Source organism: Taurulus bubalis (genome assembly GCF_910589615.1).
Source record: "Taurulus bubalis genome assembly, chromosome: 11".
NCBI lineage: Eukaryota > Metazoa > Chordata > Actinopteri > Perciformes > Cottidae > Taurulus > Taurulus bubalis.
In genome coordinates this window covers 7,483,903-7,497,496 of record NC_136599.1, presented here as the reverse complement: position 1 = coordinate 7,497,496, position 13,594 = coordinate 7,483,903, and the positions used below count along the sequence as shown (strand labels likewise).

Sequence of the window (13,594 nt, the reverse complement as noted above, 5' to 3'; positions counted from 1 at the left end):
AGAGGTTACTTTAACATGAGGACAGCGTACACATAGACTCCGCCAAAACCAAACAGACAAAACATCTCCAAGAAAAGGTTATGGCAGCAACACAAGTTTGTGTGCAGCCTGTGTTTCAACGTCATCCCCTTCATGTGCTGCTGGCCATGGCTTTATTTGTGCCAGAGTTTAGTTTGGTCCTCCTTCAGTGGATGCTCATGTAGCTTCTATCCTGGTGAAATCTGTGCAGGCAGTGAGAAAAGAACATGTCAAATAATTTGTAGTTCAATTGTTTGAGAACAAAGAACAAATGGGAAAAACACTGGGGAATGGAAATGGAAATGCAGTACATGGAAAAGGCATGCAACATGACTTCAGCTTTATCGAGTAAAAGGAAACTTCACATTTTGTAGATATGCTAGCAGCTAAAAAGTAGGACTTTTGTCTAAACTTAAATTGTTCCATCTTTGGTGACCCCTGACTTTTCCTCTCATGCCACCATGAGGTTGACGTTTTCAGTTTGTATTGAAATATCTTTTCTAACAACTATTGGATGGATTTGTCATTTAGCATTTAGCACAAAGTACAGCCACATGGAGGCGCTAAACTGCTGTCGACTTATTTTTACAGTTACTTTAGATCTGGTGCAAAATCATCAACATAAGGACTGAAACAACATTTTGCAATGAAAAAAAAATCATCGGTAGATCACAATATGAAAGGGATGGACGTTTGATTAAATAAGCTACACAAGAGTGACACACGAATGGAGACGGGATGTCAAAATGGAGATGACTGGCAACACGACACAAAGCAGCCCGCTGTGTTCGGTCTCACCCTTAAGTGCTAGAATGGTTGTCTGATGGTTCATCTGTACTAGTGGCCTCAGAGCCAACCACCTCAACTGACTCAGATTTTTTAGGCATTTTGTCAGAAACTTTGTTTTCTGGAGGAGATCTGCACACATGAGCATCGATCATGAGTCAAGAAAGGAAGGAGAAAAGGCAGGGTGAAAGAGAGATGGTCCATGTGGTTAGTTTTTTTTCTTCATGAGCTCAATAGTTTCAGGTCACACAAGATAAAACCTCTTTGCAAAGAAATAAAATGTTGTTATCCAGAGGCTTAAACTGCAACATGCATTACAGGAAACAGCACAGGCACTGACATCTGTACCCGCCATAGAGCACCGACCGAGGACATTAGCAGGCTAATTATTGTACCCATAAAATAGCAATCAGCATTTTAATCTAGAATTCCACTAATAATTAAACTGAGAACAAACCCCCCAGTTGTTTGTGATTGACTCACTTCCTCTTGCATCCACAGCTCAGTGTGGAGATTCAGTGAACTGCAGCACTCACCTGCTGTGTGAGGGACTGCGGTTGTACGGAGAGGCAGGCGCTCCAGGGTGTGTGCACTGAGGTGTGTCGGGTGTATCGTAATCTGTCAGGCCGACTGCCAGCTGGTTTCGCCAATTCCCCGTGCTTTCCACCGAGGACACTGCAAACAAGACAAAGGCAAAAACACTCAGCTGTTGTTGGTGTGGGGCTCAATAGTAATTATATTACAGTGCTTTTCCTGCCACTTTACATAGACATTCACAATTGTATGATTGTATAGACCTACAAACTTACAAAACCTTCCAAATGTATTTATACTTTTTAATACCATTTTAACAAATTATAAGAACACGTTTGTGCATCTCATATCTCACTACTATATCCGATAAAACTACTTTCCACCCTTTTAAGTTTAAACTCAATACATGTCCTTGCTGAACCAACATGTTTGATCATCAGATACATGTGTCTATATTGAAATGAGAAAATACAACAAGGATGTGTTGCTCTGTGACTTTAACCACTGACTTGGAGTATGTGAATGTAATAGTACTATATGAGAGGCACAAACTATGGCAAATGTTCTCCTATTTTTTTTTAAGCCTGGAAAAGCTTTGGTCACAGCAAAGGGAAACTCTCCACTGAATCCTACCTAAATACCATTGTTTTGGGTGGGTTAGCAGCTCTTTACGGCACGGTGGAAGAGTGTTATTCTTGCATGTGATTCAATTATATTTTCATCGGAGATTTTCCTTCCTACGTCAATACATTTGACTATTGTAAACTGCTCAAGGACATCATCTCACCTGATGAAAAGGAGGTGGTTCTGCTGGAGTGGCTGAATGCCGCTGGCATGGTCTGGTAGCCCAGACTGAGCTGAGAGCCGCTGTCAAAGTCATATCTGGCCAGCATCGCCCCCCCTCCCTGGACTTTGTTTCGGTGGTACCAGCCCTTCAGATGCTCCGCCACCATGGCTTTCTGCATGTTCTTGGCCAACAGCTCATCTCTGGGCCCCTCTCTTTTCCGTGGCGGCCTCACAGTTGCGTAGGGATTCTGGGAAAGACTATCTGCCCGCTCACTGCTGTAATTCCTGAATCTGTCATGTCCATGATACCCATTTATTTGGTAGGAAGGGTTGACGTTATAGTGGCCTTCTACGTCATTCTCATACACGTAGGCACCGTTAGCGTAAGGCTCCATGTCCGGGCAGGGGTAGCCGGCGACGTAGTAGGCACTGGGTGCATAGTGTGTTGAGTTCTCACATGAATGGGTCTGGACCAAGTTGGGCATACTTCCAGTATTTCCATACACTTCCACCTTCCTGTGGAGACGATGCATGGTTGAGGTTCGGGAGTCCAGTGTACTGTAGTGGGAGTGGGGCGCTCCGCAGTAGTCGAGACTGGACTGGCTGGTGTAAGAAGAGCAGTCCTCTAACACCTCCGTGCTGTTGCTGCGGTGGGCTGGTGACAAGACAAAGACGGGCTTCTCGGAGTCGGTGTCTTTTCTGAGCCGGGGCTGGGACTCCAGACTTCCGCTGCGATGCCTGAAGCAATGAGGAGACCCCTCCGACCTGGAGAAGGGACACGACTTTTAAACTGTCTCCTAAAACTCAATTATGGGATGATATTTCTGAATTTCTTAGTTAAAATAAAAGGATAGAGATTTGAATGATGATGATGATAAAAGGTAGGGGGTTTGAGAGATGTGGGGATTAGGTAGAGGTGAAGGGTTGAAAAGAAGAAAGGCTGTTGGTAATGCAGCCGATCTCACCTGAGCTGGCTGCTGCTGTAGGCATTGCGGGTCATAACCGGGGTGGGAGGCATGCTGCGTGGATTTCTAGAGGGTCTGGGAAGGGTTTTATAGGGACTACTGTGGGTAGAGGAGACCTCTCTTGGGTGCTGGCAGTAGTGAGAAGCATCCTGACCTTCAAAAGCTAATCTAAAAGGGTGTGGAGAAGATCAAAAAAAAGAAAAAGGATAAAAAATGGGATGAGATGTGACGAAAGGTATGAGCATGCATGACACAGCAAATATTCAGGTCTCTGCCAAATCAGGACACGATTTTGGTCGCTCCAACGAAATAAAAAGTTGTGAAGCACTAGACAGAGGAAGGAAATCAGTTTCCACACCTGCTGTAGTTCTTGTTCTTGTGATTTTCCCTCGGAGATCCCTGTCGCTCCGCATCATATTCGCCCCCCAGCGATCGCATCGGACTGAGCTGAGGGGAACCCTGGACCGACCGCGACCGTGGCCTCTGACTGACACCGTCTGAGTCATCTGAATACAGAGGCAACTCACAGTAACAACACTGACGCTCGCTCTTTCAAAAGTTGTCATAATGATAAAGCTCAGCTGAATTTAAAGCACCCGAATGTGTGTTGTCTCACTCACCGTCATCCAGCGGGAGACTAGACAAAGAGCTGCAGTCTGAACGGATCAATTCATCTGCAGAAAAGAGAAAATAACTCTGTGTTTACTGTTAAAATATATCGAAACGATAATCCAGTAACACCGATTAACATGCATCATACCTGCAATGATCACAGAGGCCCGCTGGGTGGGCTTTTTTCCCTTCTTGATTCTGTACTGGTTCATCTCATCCTCTATCTGCTGGAGTTTTTGCATGGCATCCAAACAGTTTCTCCTCCTCTTCTTCTTGACAGTTTTGCACAGTTCTGGCTCATTTGCGAGCTTCTTCGCCGCCTCCACGATCTTTTGTTGCAGTGCAAATCTGCTCTCCAGGTTCCTCAGGAAGGGATCCTGCAGCACATCCCCAGACATAACATTAAGTATAACTCCACTAGACATAGTTATTATCTGATTAAACAACCACCTTCACCTGTTTTCTCTAAATCTGATGAGGTATTGTACTTTTAAGCAAATGTTACTCAATCAAGAGTAATTGATGCATTTGTTGGGGACTATTTTCAGCTGAAGATTGGGGCACTAGCCAGTATTTGCTTCACTCGTACTGTGGGTGGCCCATGTACCCTGCAGGCCTGTGTGGGACTGAATCATCTCTCTCGCTCTCTTCTATGCCCGTAAAATCATTGCTTGTCACCGGAGTCTCCTACAAGCTGCTAGCTTGACATCTGTAAGTACTCGCAACAACCATGTTCCTTGTTTATGTTCATTGTATGTTTATGTATATAATTATCATTTTGGGGCAGTGGCCTTAGAGGGAGGCCTGAAGAGATGGGCTGCCGACTCTGTGACTTTCTTCCTAGAATTGTTTTTTATTGGAAAAGAGTTGTCAGCATTGGGCTGTTTTTTTCCCCATCATATATTTGTTTTAACTCTTGGTATAGTTTCTCAAGATAAACAACCTTTAACAAAAGTGCAACATGGAGGATGATGTTTTAATAGCTTTCTGAAAACAACGGAGCTCTATGGCGCAAAGGAATACGTTTGGCCACACAGAATAAACTTGTTAGTAAGATTCATTCATTTTTTACTAAAAAATAACCAAACCAAAAAGTGTAAATATATGAACTTTAAGGTCCATGATACAGACAAACAGTTAAATACAGACCTCATTGTAGGGGAAAAGGTCATCCAGCTTGAAAGCAGTGCCAACTCGTCGCCTGATGTGCGGCGGTCTCTCGCCTGAAGAGAGGGGATACTCTTTTGGCAGCTTGCCAGTAAGCTCCTGAAAACACAAAACAACAATCCCCGAAATACTTTGAGCACTTTGAACCAAACTGAACAGCAGAAACCATCAATCTTAATAATAGGAGTTGCAGCTGACTGAGAAACATTAAATACATGTGCCTTGCAGACTATTAGTACCAGTGCAGAATACATATAATTTAAAAAAAATGTCTCACCGCCTCTCTCAGGCAGATCTTCTTCAGTTCTTTTGTTTTCTTGGCCAAAATATCTTGGATCTCCTGCTCTTTTTTTCTCAGTTCAGAGAGTTTCTCTTTCTTCTGCTCTTCACTCATTTCAGAATCCGCAGAACCTGTGAAACAATGGTCTTACTATTGTTGCCAACAGAGCATGCATCCAAAAAACGACATACTGTGAGCTGTCTTTTACGTTTTTATTCTCAAACAGCTCAGTGTTTATCCTTCATAGCTTAGTCAGAGAAATCCGGGAGCATGAATATGATCTGAAATGATGACTTAAGTAAAAAATATGAATTTAACAGACACTTGCTTCATGAACGTATATAATTATAACCAACCTGTAGACACCAGACTCCCATTGCTGGCGGTTATGAAGTTATTCTTCAGGCCTGCGTCTCCCAATCTGTTTATCTTCGGTCCTCCGTGCTCCGTGAGATCCATTGCAATTTCATCCACACTTCTTGCTGTTCCTAATTTAGTCTAAAATAATTCCCAATACATATACAACAAAGATCAGAGGATGGTATTAAAGGAAAGTATTAAAAGTGATGTAGTTCTGACCGAGACTCACTTTGGTTTGCTTTCTGTCCAAGTAGAACTGGTGCTGGCTGATAGCCATGACCCAAATGGTTTTGATTAAAGAATGGCTGGCATACCACGTGTGGATGAGGAGGCCAGTCTGCCCAAAGGTGCGTTTGGTTACTGCTCTCCTGTTGCAAGAAATCATAGGATGGGATGGAGTTTTATTTAATCACAATTCAAATGAAAACAACAGTGATATAAACAATCTCTTTGGATAAATGCTCAAGACAGAGACTCAACAGAGGCTAAGCAACTCTTAAGCACAAGCAAAATGAAAAGAAGAAATAAATCAATGTATCTCCTGCTGCTCACCTGTGTGGATCGTTAACTTCTACAGCAAATTTCTTCTCCCGGAAGTACAAGTTTTCCAGCTGCTTCCACTGGTAAAGCTGGGGGGTAGAAATAAGCAATATCTGATTAGGGATATGGATATTATGCTCTGTAATCCACAACCTGAAATGCAAAGAGATGAGCGCCAGGAATAATGGCTTCAAAATGTGTCCATTTGGGCCTTCAGTCCTGGTGAACGTTCATGTTTTATTCACAAAACCCATCTGTAGTAATGGCTGACATCACATAAACTATTAGGAAAAAAAGAAGAAGATTAGTAGAGCAGGTGTTTTGGTTAACCCGTCATTAAAAAAAGCCAGACGGTAACAAACTGTCATTAAAGTCTGGGCCGCCCAGCATGCCAAATCTGGAATAATGCAGGTGTTGGGAAGCTGAGAATGCCACAAGGGGACATTAGACAAAGACTCATCGCCACACTTCCCATGGTGCACCACGTCCATCGCCTGTATCGGCCAGGTGCTCACTGACACCAGCCAGATATGAACAATCTATTTGGGTCAGTGACTCACTGTGTGTCTGGACCCGATGCGAGTGAGACATAGACAGCACACAGTGAACTAGACTAAGTGTGCTTGCTTTGGAGAGTATTTTTGCTTCATCGCAATGCTGCTACATTGTTAACACAAGAATGGAGAGGCAATCATCCGCCAAGTTTTACGGAAGAAAATATAGATTATTTTAGAGATTGATTGTTGTTCAATATTCTAGATGAACATGCAAAATGTGATTCACAAAGAACAAAAGCCCAGTCTACTTGCAGCATTACTTCCAACCAGAAACAAAAAGTGCTGTAGCCAGTCTTACCGGTACAATGGATGCTCACAAGTCCCTTTTCTTAAGGTATTAAATCCTCCTTAACTTTGCAGTCAACACAAACACGTACTTTGTTCCTTCTCCTGTCAGCTCCTGACTTGTCTCCTCAGGTATTCTCAGAACATGCGTTATAACGCCCCAAATCCAGCCCCTTTATCCTTGACATCACCAGCTCCCTCCCTCTTCTCCTCTCCAACAACACACCGCTGCCTGCACATGGCCGGCTGCTTGCACAATTTTCGGGAACACAGCTGGCAAAGATGGATTGCACCATGTTGAGCGATTACCAGGCCCGAACGGGAAGACAGCGGCGGTAAATTAATGTAAATTGTTTTGAACTTTCCTCCTCCTCTATAACAGCACTGCACTGAAACACTGACTGTGCCACATAGCTGACGAATCACTCGCATGGGTGTTTCTCTTGTCAAATTACACGCCAAAAGGATACCAATGAAACAAGACGAGCAGGTTCATATCGTTTGTGTGAGAATCACACATACAAAACTCACAAGCCTTATCATGGCAAGAGCTGTTCCAGACTGAGATTTTGCCTTCAATAGTACAAGTCTGGCCTCGTCTGCCGCAGCAGCTGAGGTGCAGCCTTTGTTGGCGCGAAATAGATGATGCACGAATGTGAGCTGGTGAATCATCACGCTTATGTGCAGCAGCAGCAATCCTTTCCCCTGTGCTATCATGTCCACGGTGGGATTAGGGAAGCAGAGAAATAGCAGCAGCCATTTTAGAGTGATTGAGGGGGAGCAGCAGGAAGTGTTTACCTTTCGAGGTTTTAATTTATCCTGCAGGTCATACTGGCCGATGCCCTTATAGCTGATTCCGAGCCACCACGGGATCCCTTGTTTATCCTGTGAGGAAAGAACACAGCTTGATGGTTGACTCAGTTTCAGGCAACAGCTGTCGATTCCTCATTAATCACAGCAGAAGACCTACCTTCACTTCATAATAATGGACGCCATACGTGGGCAAAGATTCCACTAATGTCAAATACCTAGAACAAAGAACAATTTTATTAAAACCAGCTGCTTATTATTTTATTTTTTTACATCTGCATGTGGTTAACCTTGGAAATGTGAAAAGATGGAAATTTGACCCCAGTCCAGTGAATCAGTGTGATTCACTGGACTGCAACTGAGAAAGGAGCTATTGATTTCTATCAGATGATGAGAAAAGGAGTACCAGAGAGAGACGGAGAGAAGGGAGGGCTAATAGAGGTGAGAGGAAGATTAATGAACTTAAACCTAATAGCATTCATCGACTAATTACAAGCGTTGAGCCGTTTTCTTCAATACTTACTTCACAATGGCCTGTCCTCGGGAGACTCCTTTCAGCTGTTTATAATGTTCAATTACTCGATCCTCACTGCAATGTCAAAGGAAGAAGAAGAAGAAGAGAAGACACCTTGTTATGCTTTAAACTGACGCACAGCATCAGATCAAACCATTCTGTATGAAGGTACTTTAGCTGCGCGTAAACGTAATAAAATCAATTAATGTTTATTTTTTTATTTTAGGCAATAGTGTAGGCAAGATCTTAAATAAGCTGTCCTGTAAGTACCAGTATGCAAGTGATGGGTGTTCCTTGAGGACTTTGGTGGGAAGAGTTGGGAGTTTCTTCAAGTCAGCTCTCGTGTTTTCATCACTGAAACATAAATAACAACAGTTATAATAACAGTTTAGGAAGATGAGTGGACAATCTGTCTCTACTTAACTGCACTTCGTGGATATTTCTTTCTTTTTTTTGTTAAGTAAGCCTTTAAGTAAAATGTTTCATTACTTTCATATTTCAAATGTTCTGCAACTTTACTCTTTTATTCTACAACATTTCAAAATCAAAGTGTGCACTTGGCCGTAAGTGCATTTTTTTGACGGCAGGAGTAACTTTGAACAATTTAAAGTGCAAAGATGAACTGCCCAGAAGGAAATCAATTAGTTAATATTAGCTCCATCTCGAACAGCTGCACTAAAAGGCCCATTCTGCATAAGGAGTACTTGTACGGTGTGATACTATAAGTGCATTTCGTGGATGATACAGAGTATTTTTACACTGTGCGATTACAACTTTTATATAAGTAAAAAGTAAGTAAATTATCTGAATTCTACTCCAACCAAGATACTATTTTGTCCATATGGCATTCTCCTCATTGCTGGAATAAAAATCTGGTTAGAAGATACTAAATCCTCTATTTTATTTGGCCTACCAGCACTGAAATTAAATTGCAGATCGTAAACTCCTGAAGTTGCTTAAATCCCCCTAAATTCCCAGAAGAAACAGGAGGACACGACCTCAGTGTCCTCACTGGTAGTCACAGCCAAATCGTAATAGCGATCGTAATAAAGAATTTACTCATGTGAACAAAGATGCCAGTATTCCTAAACCATCTTACTTCATCAGCTGATCAAAGCAGGTGGGGACCTGTACAAAGGCCTGCAGTATTCCCTCTGATCACTACATGTATAATATCATAAGGCAGAGCACAGTTCTCTCTCAGGTGTCTCTGCTCTGCCATACTTGGCTTCTATCAGCACTATGAGACTCATTAGTTGCATGGTGCGAGCTGCACAGTGGTAAACCTCACATAACACTGCCATTGATTTTTTCTTGTGACCTATTGAATGCCTTCACTAAAAGCTCACCATTAACTTGTCCTGCTTCTGTTAAATACTTCTTACCCGGCTGATAATATGCACTTACCTCGTGTAGTCTCCCTTCGCCTCCTGGTAATAAAAAGAAAATACATGTTATCAGATTACATGCTTTTTCGGGATTTTAGATGCTTTCTTAATGTGTGTGTATATTAGCCTATTGGAGGCACTAACCTGTAGAGCATTTGCAGCTAATTTGAAGACGTTGTCACTTTCCACTTCTATAAACCCCTGAGAGACATAAAAAAAAAAGAATATAACAAATACATGAGCATGAAGCAGAAAGTGTGGTCCATGTGGAAAAAGCTTTCCAGATCCAAACATAGCATCTCCTCTGTGTTGCCCTCCAATAACCTCTGCTTGTTCTCAGGATGAACTCTAATGCTTTTTTTCCCTTGTTTTTTCTCATAGACTATCTACTTTACATTCCAACCTTGTGAGGGAGAAAACGGTGCCCTGCGGCTATTGTCTGCTGAGCTGCTAGGGGTCCAGAGACAGTGAATCATCAGGGAGCTGCTGAGAGCAAAAACAACTCGCCACTTCATTTTACTTCAAAAACAAGAGACAAAACACTTACATTGTAGACGGCAGACTTTGCATTCAGGAAGAACAACTCCACCGTTATGATGTCCTTAAGCTGTGTAATGTTTTCTACATAGGACCTACGAAGGATAAAAGCAAATGCACACCACACACAACAGTTAAACAGAGATTACTTGCCACTGTGGTATTGCCACTCATTATAGGAAATGTTCAATCTGCACTTTCTGCCTAGTGATTGCTTTCGTTGGCAGTGTGAGGTGTTGGTTAGAGTGACGTTTAGGAAGTGCAAGAAAGAAAAACACTTCACAGTCAAAGTTTTTTACACACTAGTTGGTGTTTCCACTGACCGTTACTCTGATGAACAATTAATCAGACACCTCCATCTGCACTATTACCACCTTTCTGCACTAATATCCAAAATTCATTGTTCATATATATTATTCAATATGTATTTATATTGTAAATATTAATTAAATGTTAATGCTGATGCTTAGTTTCTGTGTTCTACTCTGTTGTCCTTAATGTATTTTTCTTATATTTCTCTTATTTTATTTATTAGGTACGAGGAGAGCAAAGTGTAACCGGTCTCAAATGCCATGTATGTGTACACACACATGGCCAATAAAGCTGATTCTGATTCTGATATTATAAATACGTGGTATTTATGTGGAATATTTACATATACACATGAGACAGTCAGGATAGCAACCACCTGGAATATTTGGTTCACAGCTAACAGCTATGATCCATGTCAACAAAGTAGTGCTCCCTGCTGGAGATCTTGAGGATTTGCATAAGATTTTTTTTTTGATTACCTGACCAGGAAGTTCAGGGCAACAGGCCCGGACTTCTTCAAAAAGTCATGATCAAGAACTCTGCGGTCCATCTGCAACCACTTACGCTGACCACTGCAAAAGCAAAACAGACGTGAAGCATCAGGAAACTGCATTTTGCACACACTCGTGTACGGACATCTGTAAATATTGAAAACAAATAAACTCAACAGTTTACATACTGGTCATCGAAAAATGCAAGTCCAAAGAATTCCTTCTCTTTGAGGTTGAAGTGGGAGGAAACCAAGTCAAGGAGTTCGTAGGACAGCAGCTTAGGCTGTGGGAGAAGGTTTAGACGTAAGATGTAAACATCCATTGTGAAAATAACTGATAAATGTGTCACAGATCCTTGAGGAAATGATTTCCCTTGCCTCTGAAGAGAGGCAAGACCGAAAGATCAATTAGAGCGCAGATGGGAGCAGGAGTGAGTGAGGATATAGTGTTGTGTTCAAGGACACTTCAACAGCAAACATACTCAGGGACTTAACACAGGAAAGGTCTTCCTACTCATCTTTTTTTGCAAATGTTATACCACTGAAAGCATGCCATGTACAGTGTGTCATTACATTACAGAAACAGATCTATGACATGAGGGAAATATCTGGTTCATAAGCCGCCAAATGCTGGCCTCTGATTCGCTGTCAGAGGCCAGGAAGTGTAAAGTTGGCTTTTGGACGCTCATTTGATTTGACGGGAAATGCAGAGTCAGATCATTTTCTGTGGGTTCATTATTACCCCCAAAACCCTCTTTCACGTTACACATAGCCATTTGATCAAGTGCTATTACAAGAACATTGATTCCAGCCGCTTCACGTCGGGGACAGTCGTACCTGAACCAGCAGCTCTAGCTTCCTGTCCTCCAGTAGCTGCACTTGGCACAGCCTGCCCTCAGTCATCTGCAGGGAAATGAAAAGAGGAAGTGCAAAGCTTGTGACACGGATCGCCAGCTATTCATCATAACAAGGCATAATGACATCAGGTCTTGTGTACTGGTAATGTTTTTACAGCTGTGACCTACGGCCCACATAAGGGCTGGTAATAAGGGCTCGTAACGTATCTAAAGAGTCTTTAAGATCTGTACTGACTGAGCAAAGGCCTTGGTGGTAAATGCAGAGGAAGAAAAAAACATTGACGTTGTTCACGACAATAAAACCATTGTCTCAAGGATTTGTTGCCATAGCAACCGAAGGAAGGATTTGCACCATTTTTAGCCTTTCACATTTAAACTTGCACAACTACTTTATATTTGAATGTGTATAGTCTCCACTACATTTGTTTGGCGGCTAGTCGCTTTGCATAATAAGATTTTACACAAAAACACCTGATCCATATATATATAATATAATGCATTTCTGCAGGTTAAACGACCCAACAATATATGAAGTAATAAAATGAGTTTCACCCCCACCAGCGACAACATTAAAATGAAAAACAACTATTATAATTGTATTCAAATAGCATAATATGTAGTAATATAGGTAATATAATAAGTGCATTTACTTTTGATACTTTAAGTACATTTTGTTTGTAATACTTTTACTTGTTATGGAGTATTTTACACTTTTGTATTGCTACTTTTAATAAGTAAAAGATCTCAATATGTCTTCGACCACAGCTAATATCTTTATAATCACACATTTTTCACCCTGTTAAATAAAACATTATCAATTATGGATCAAGTTCCAACCACTGTGCAACTGTCGATAGCAGTAAACTCCAGTTCTCTGGTAGTCATACCCACAAGATAAGAAGCAAAAGTCTTGTCAGTTGGGGTGAGATCATTTTGGCCCATAATGCCCTTCAAACAATGATTCTCAAACCAGAATCATCTTGACCTACTAAGAGACACAAAGAGCACCGTACGCCCGATAAATCAAACAGCTGGTAAAAATGACAGATTGAGGTTTCCAAACAAGACCTGCTCACAAACTGCAGAAAAGAAACCCTTCTCAGACGGATTCAACAGCCTTCTCCTCTGACAGAATGAGGCCGATCACAACTTCCAACACCGAGCAGCCGCTGTACCTGGTAGACCTCTCCGGGGAGAGTGCAGGTGAGGATGCATCCCTGACCGGAGCTCATCCCTGAAACAAGAGTCTCCTCTTGGGTCCAAACCATGAAATTGTCAGCTCTATCTGGGCAGCAACAGCCGATTGGGATTAACCCGGCAACTTGTTCCATCCAGGTTTATTGACTGAGCAGCCAGGCCTTGACGTAGCCGTGTGCCGTGACGGCTTACAACAGTGCAGCCGGTTAATGAGAAGCCAGCAGCTGACGGAGGGCTGGGTCAGAATCCTGGCCACACTTTAGGGTTTACTGCTTCTTAATAGGAACAATTGAGGTCAGACAGGAAACACAAGTAGTCGTTATGGTCTGCTGCATCGACTGAGACATTTTAGATGCTTATTTCACTGAATAGATTCAAATCTGGATATCAGGTTTCTCTTGCTTCCTTTTTATGTACATTTTGACTGAGTGAGTTAATACAAGAGGTACTAAAGTGATTGAAACAACTCAAAGAGGCTTTACTTTACACACACTCTACTCCTCGTGTGCTGCTGCACTAATAAACGATTAAACAAATTGCCCCGCTTCCTGAAAGGGATGGGACACACCCGGTCACGTCTTTGAATTACACCATCTGTA

The 13,594-nt window shown here is 42.1% G+C and overlaps 1 protein-coding gene across 1 annotated transcript; it reads right to left on the bottom strand.

Annotated features, from left to right (window-relative positions):
- Positions 1-818: 818 nt before the first annotated feature.
- On the bottom strand, positions 819-13,030 carry frmd4bb (FERM domain containing 4Bb; the record flags this gene model as incomplete). Its single annotated transcript, XM_079226131.1, has 23 exons — positions 819-936; positions 1,341-1,479; positions 2,126-2,889; positions 3,090-3,257; positions 3,448-3,595; positions 3,710-3,763; positions 3,850-4,078; positions 4,851-4,967; positions 5,146-5,279; positions 5,505-5,646; positions 5,738-5,876; positions 6,061-6,137; positions 7,689-7,775; positions 7,861-7,918; positions 8,224-8,289; positions 8,485-8,568; positions 9,622-9,644; positions 9,747-9,803; positions 10,150-10,234; positions 10,931-11,023; positions 11,131-11,225; positions 11,779-11,844; positions 12,974-13,030. 23 exons carry the CDS (start codon positions 13,028-13,030, stop codon positions 819-821), a joined length of 3,000 nt encoding a protein of 999 aa, XP_079082257.1.
- Positions 13,031-13,594: the final 564 nt, after the last annotated feature.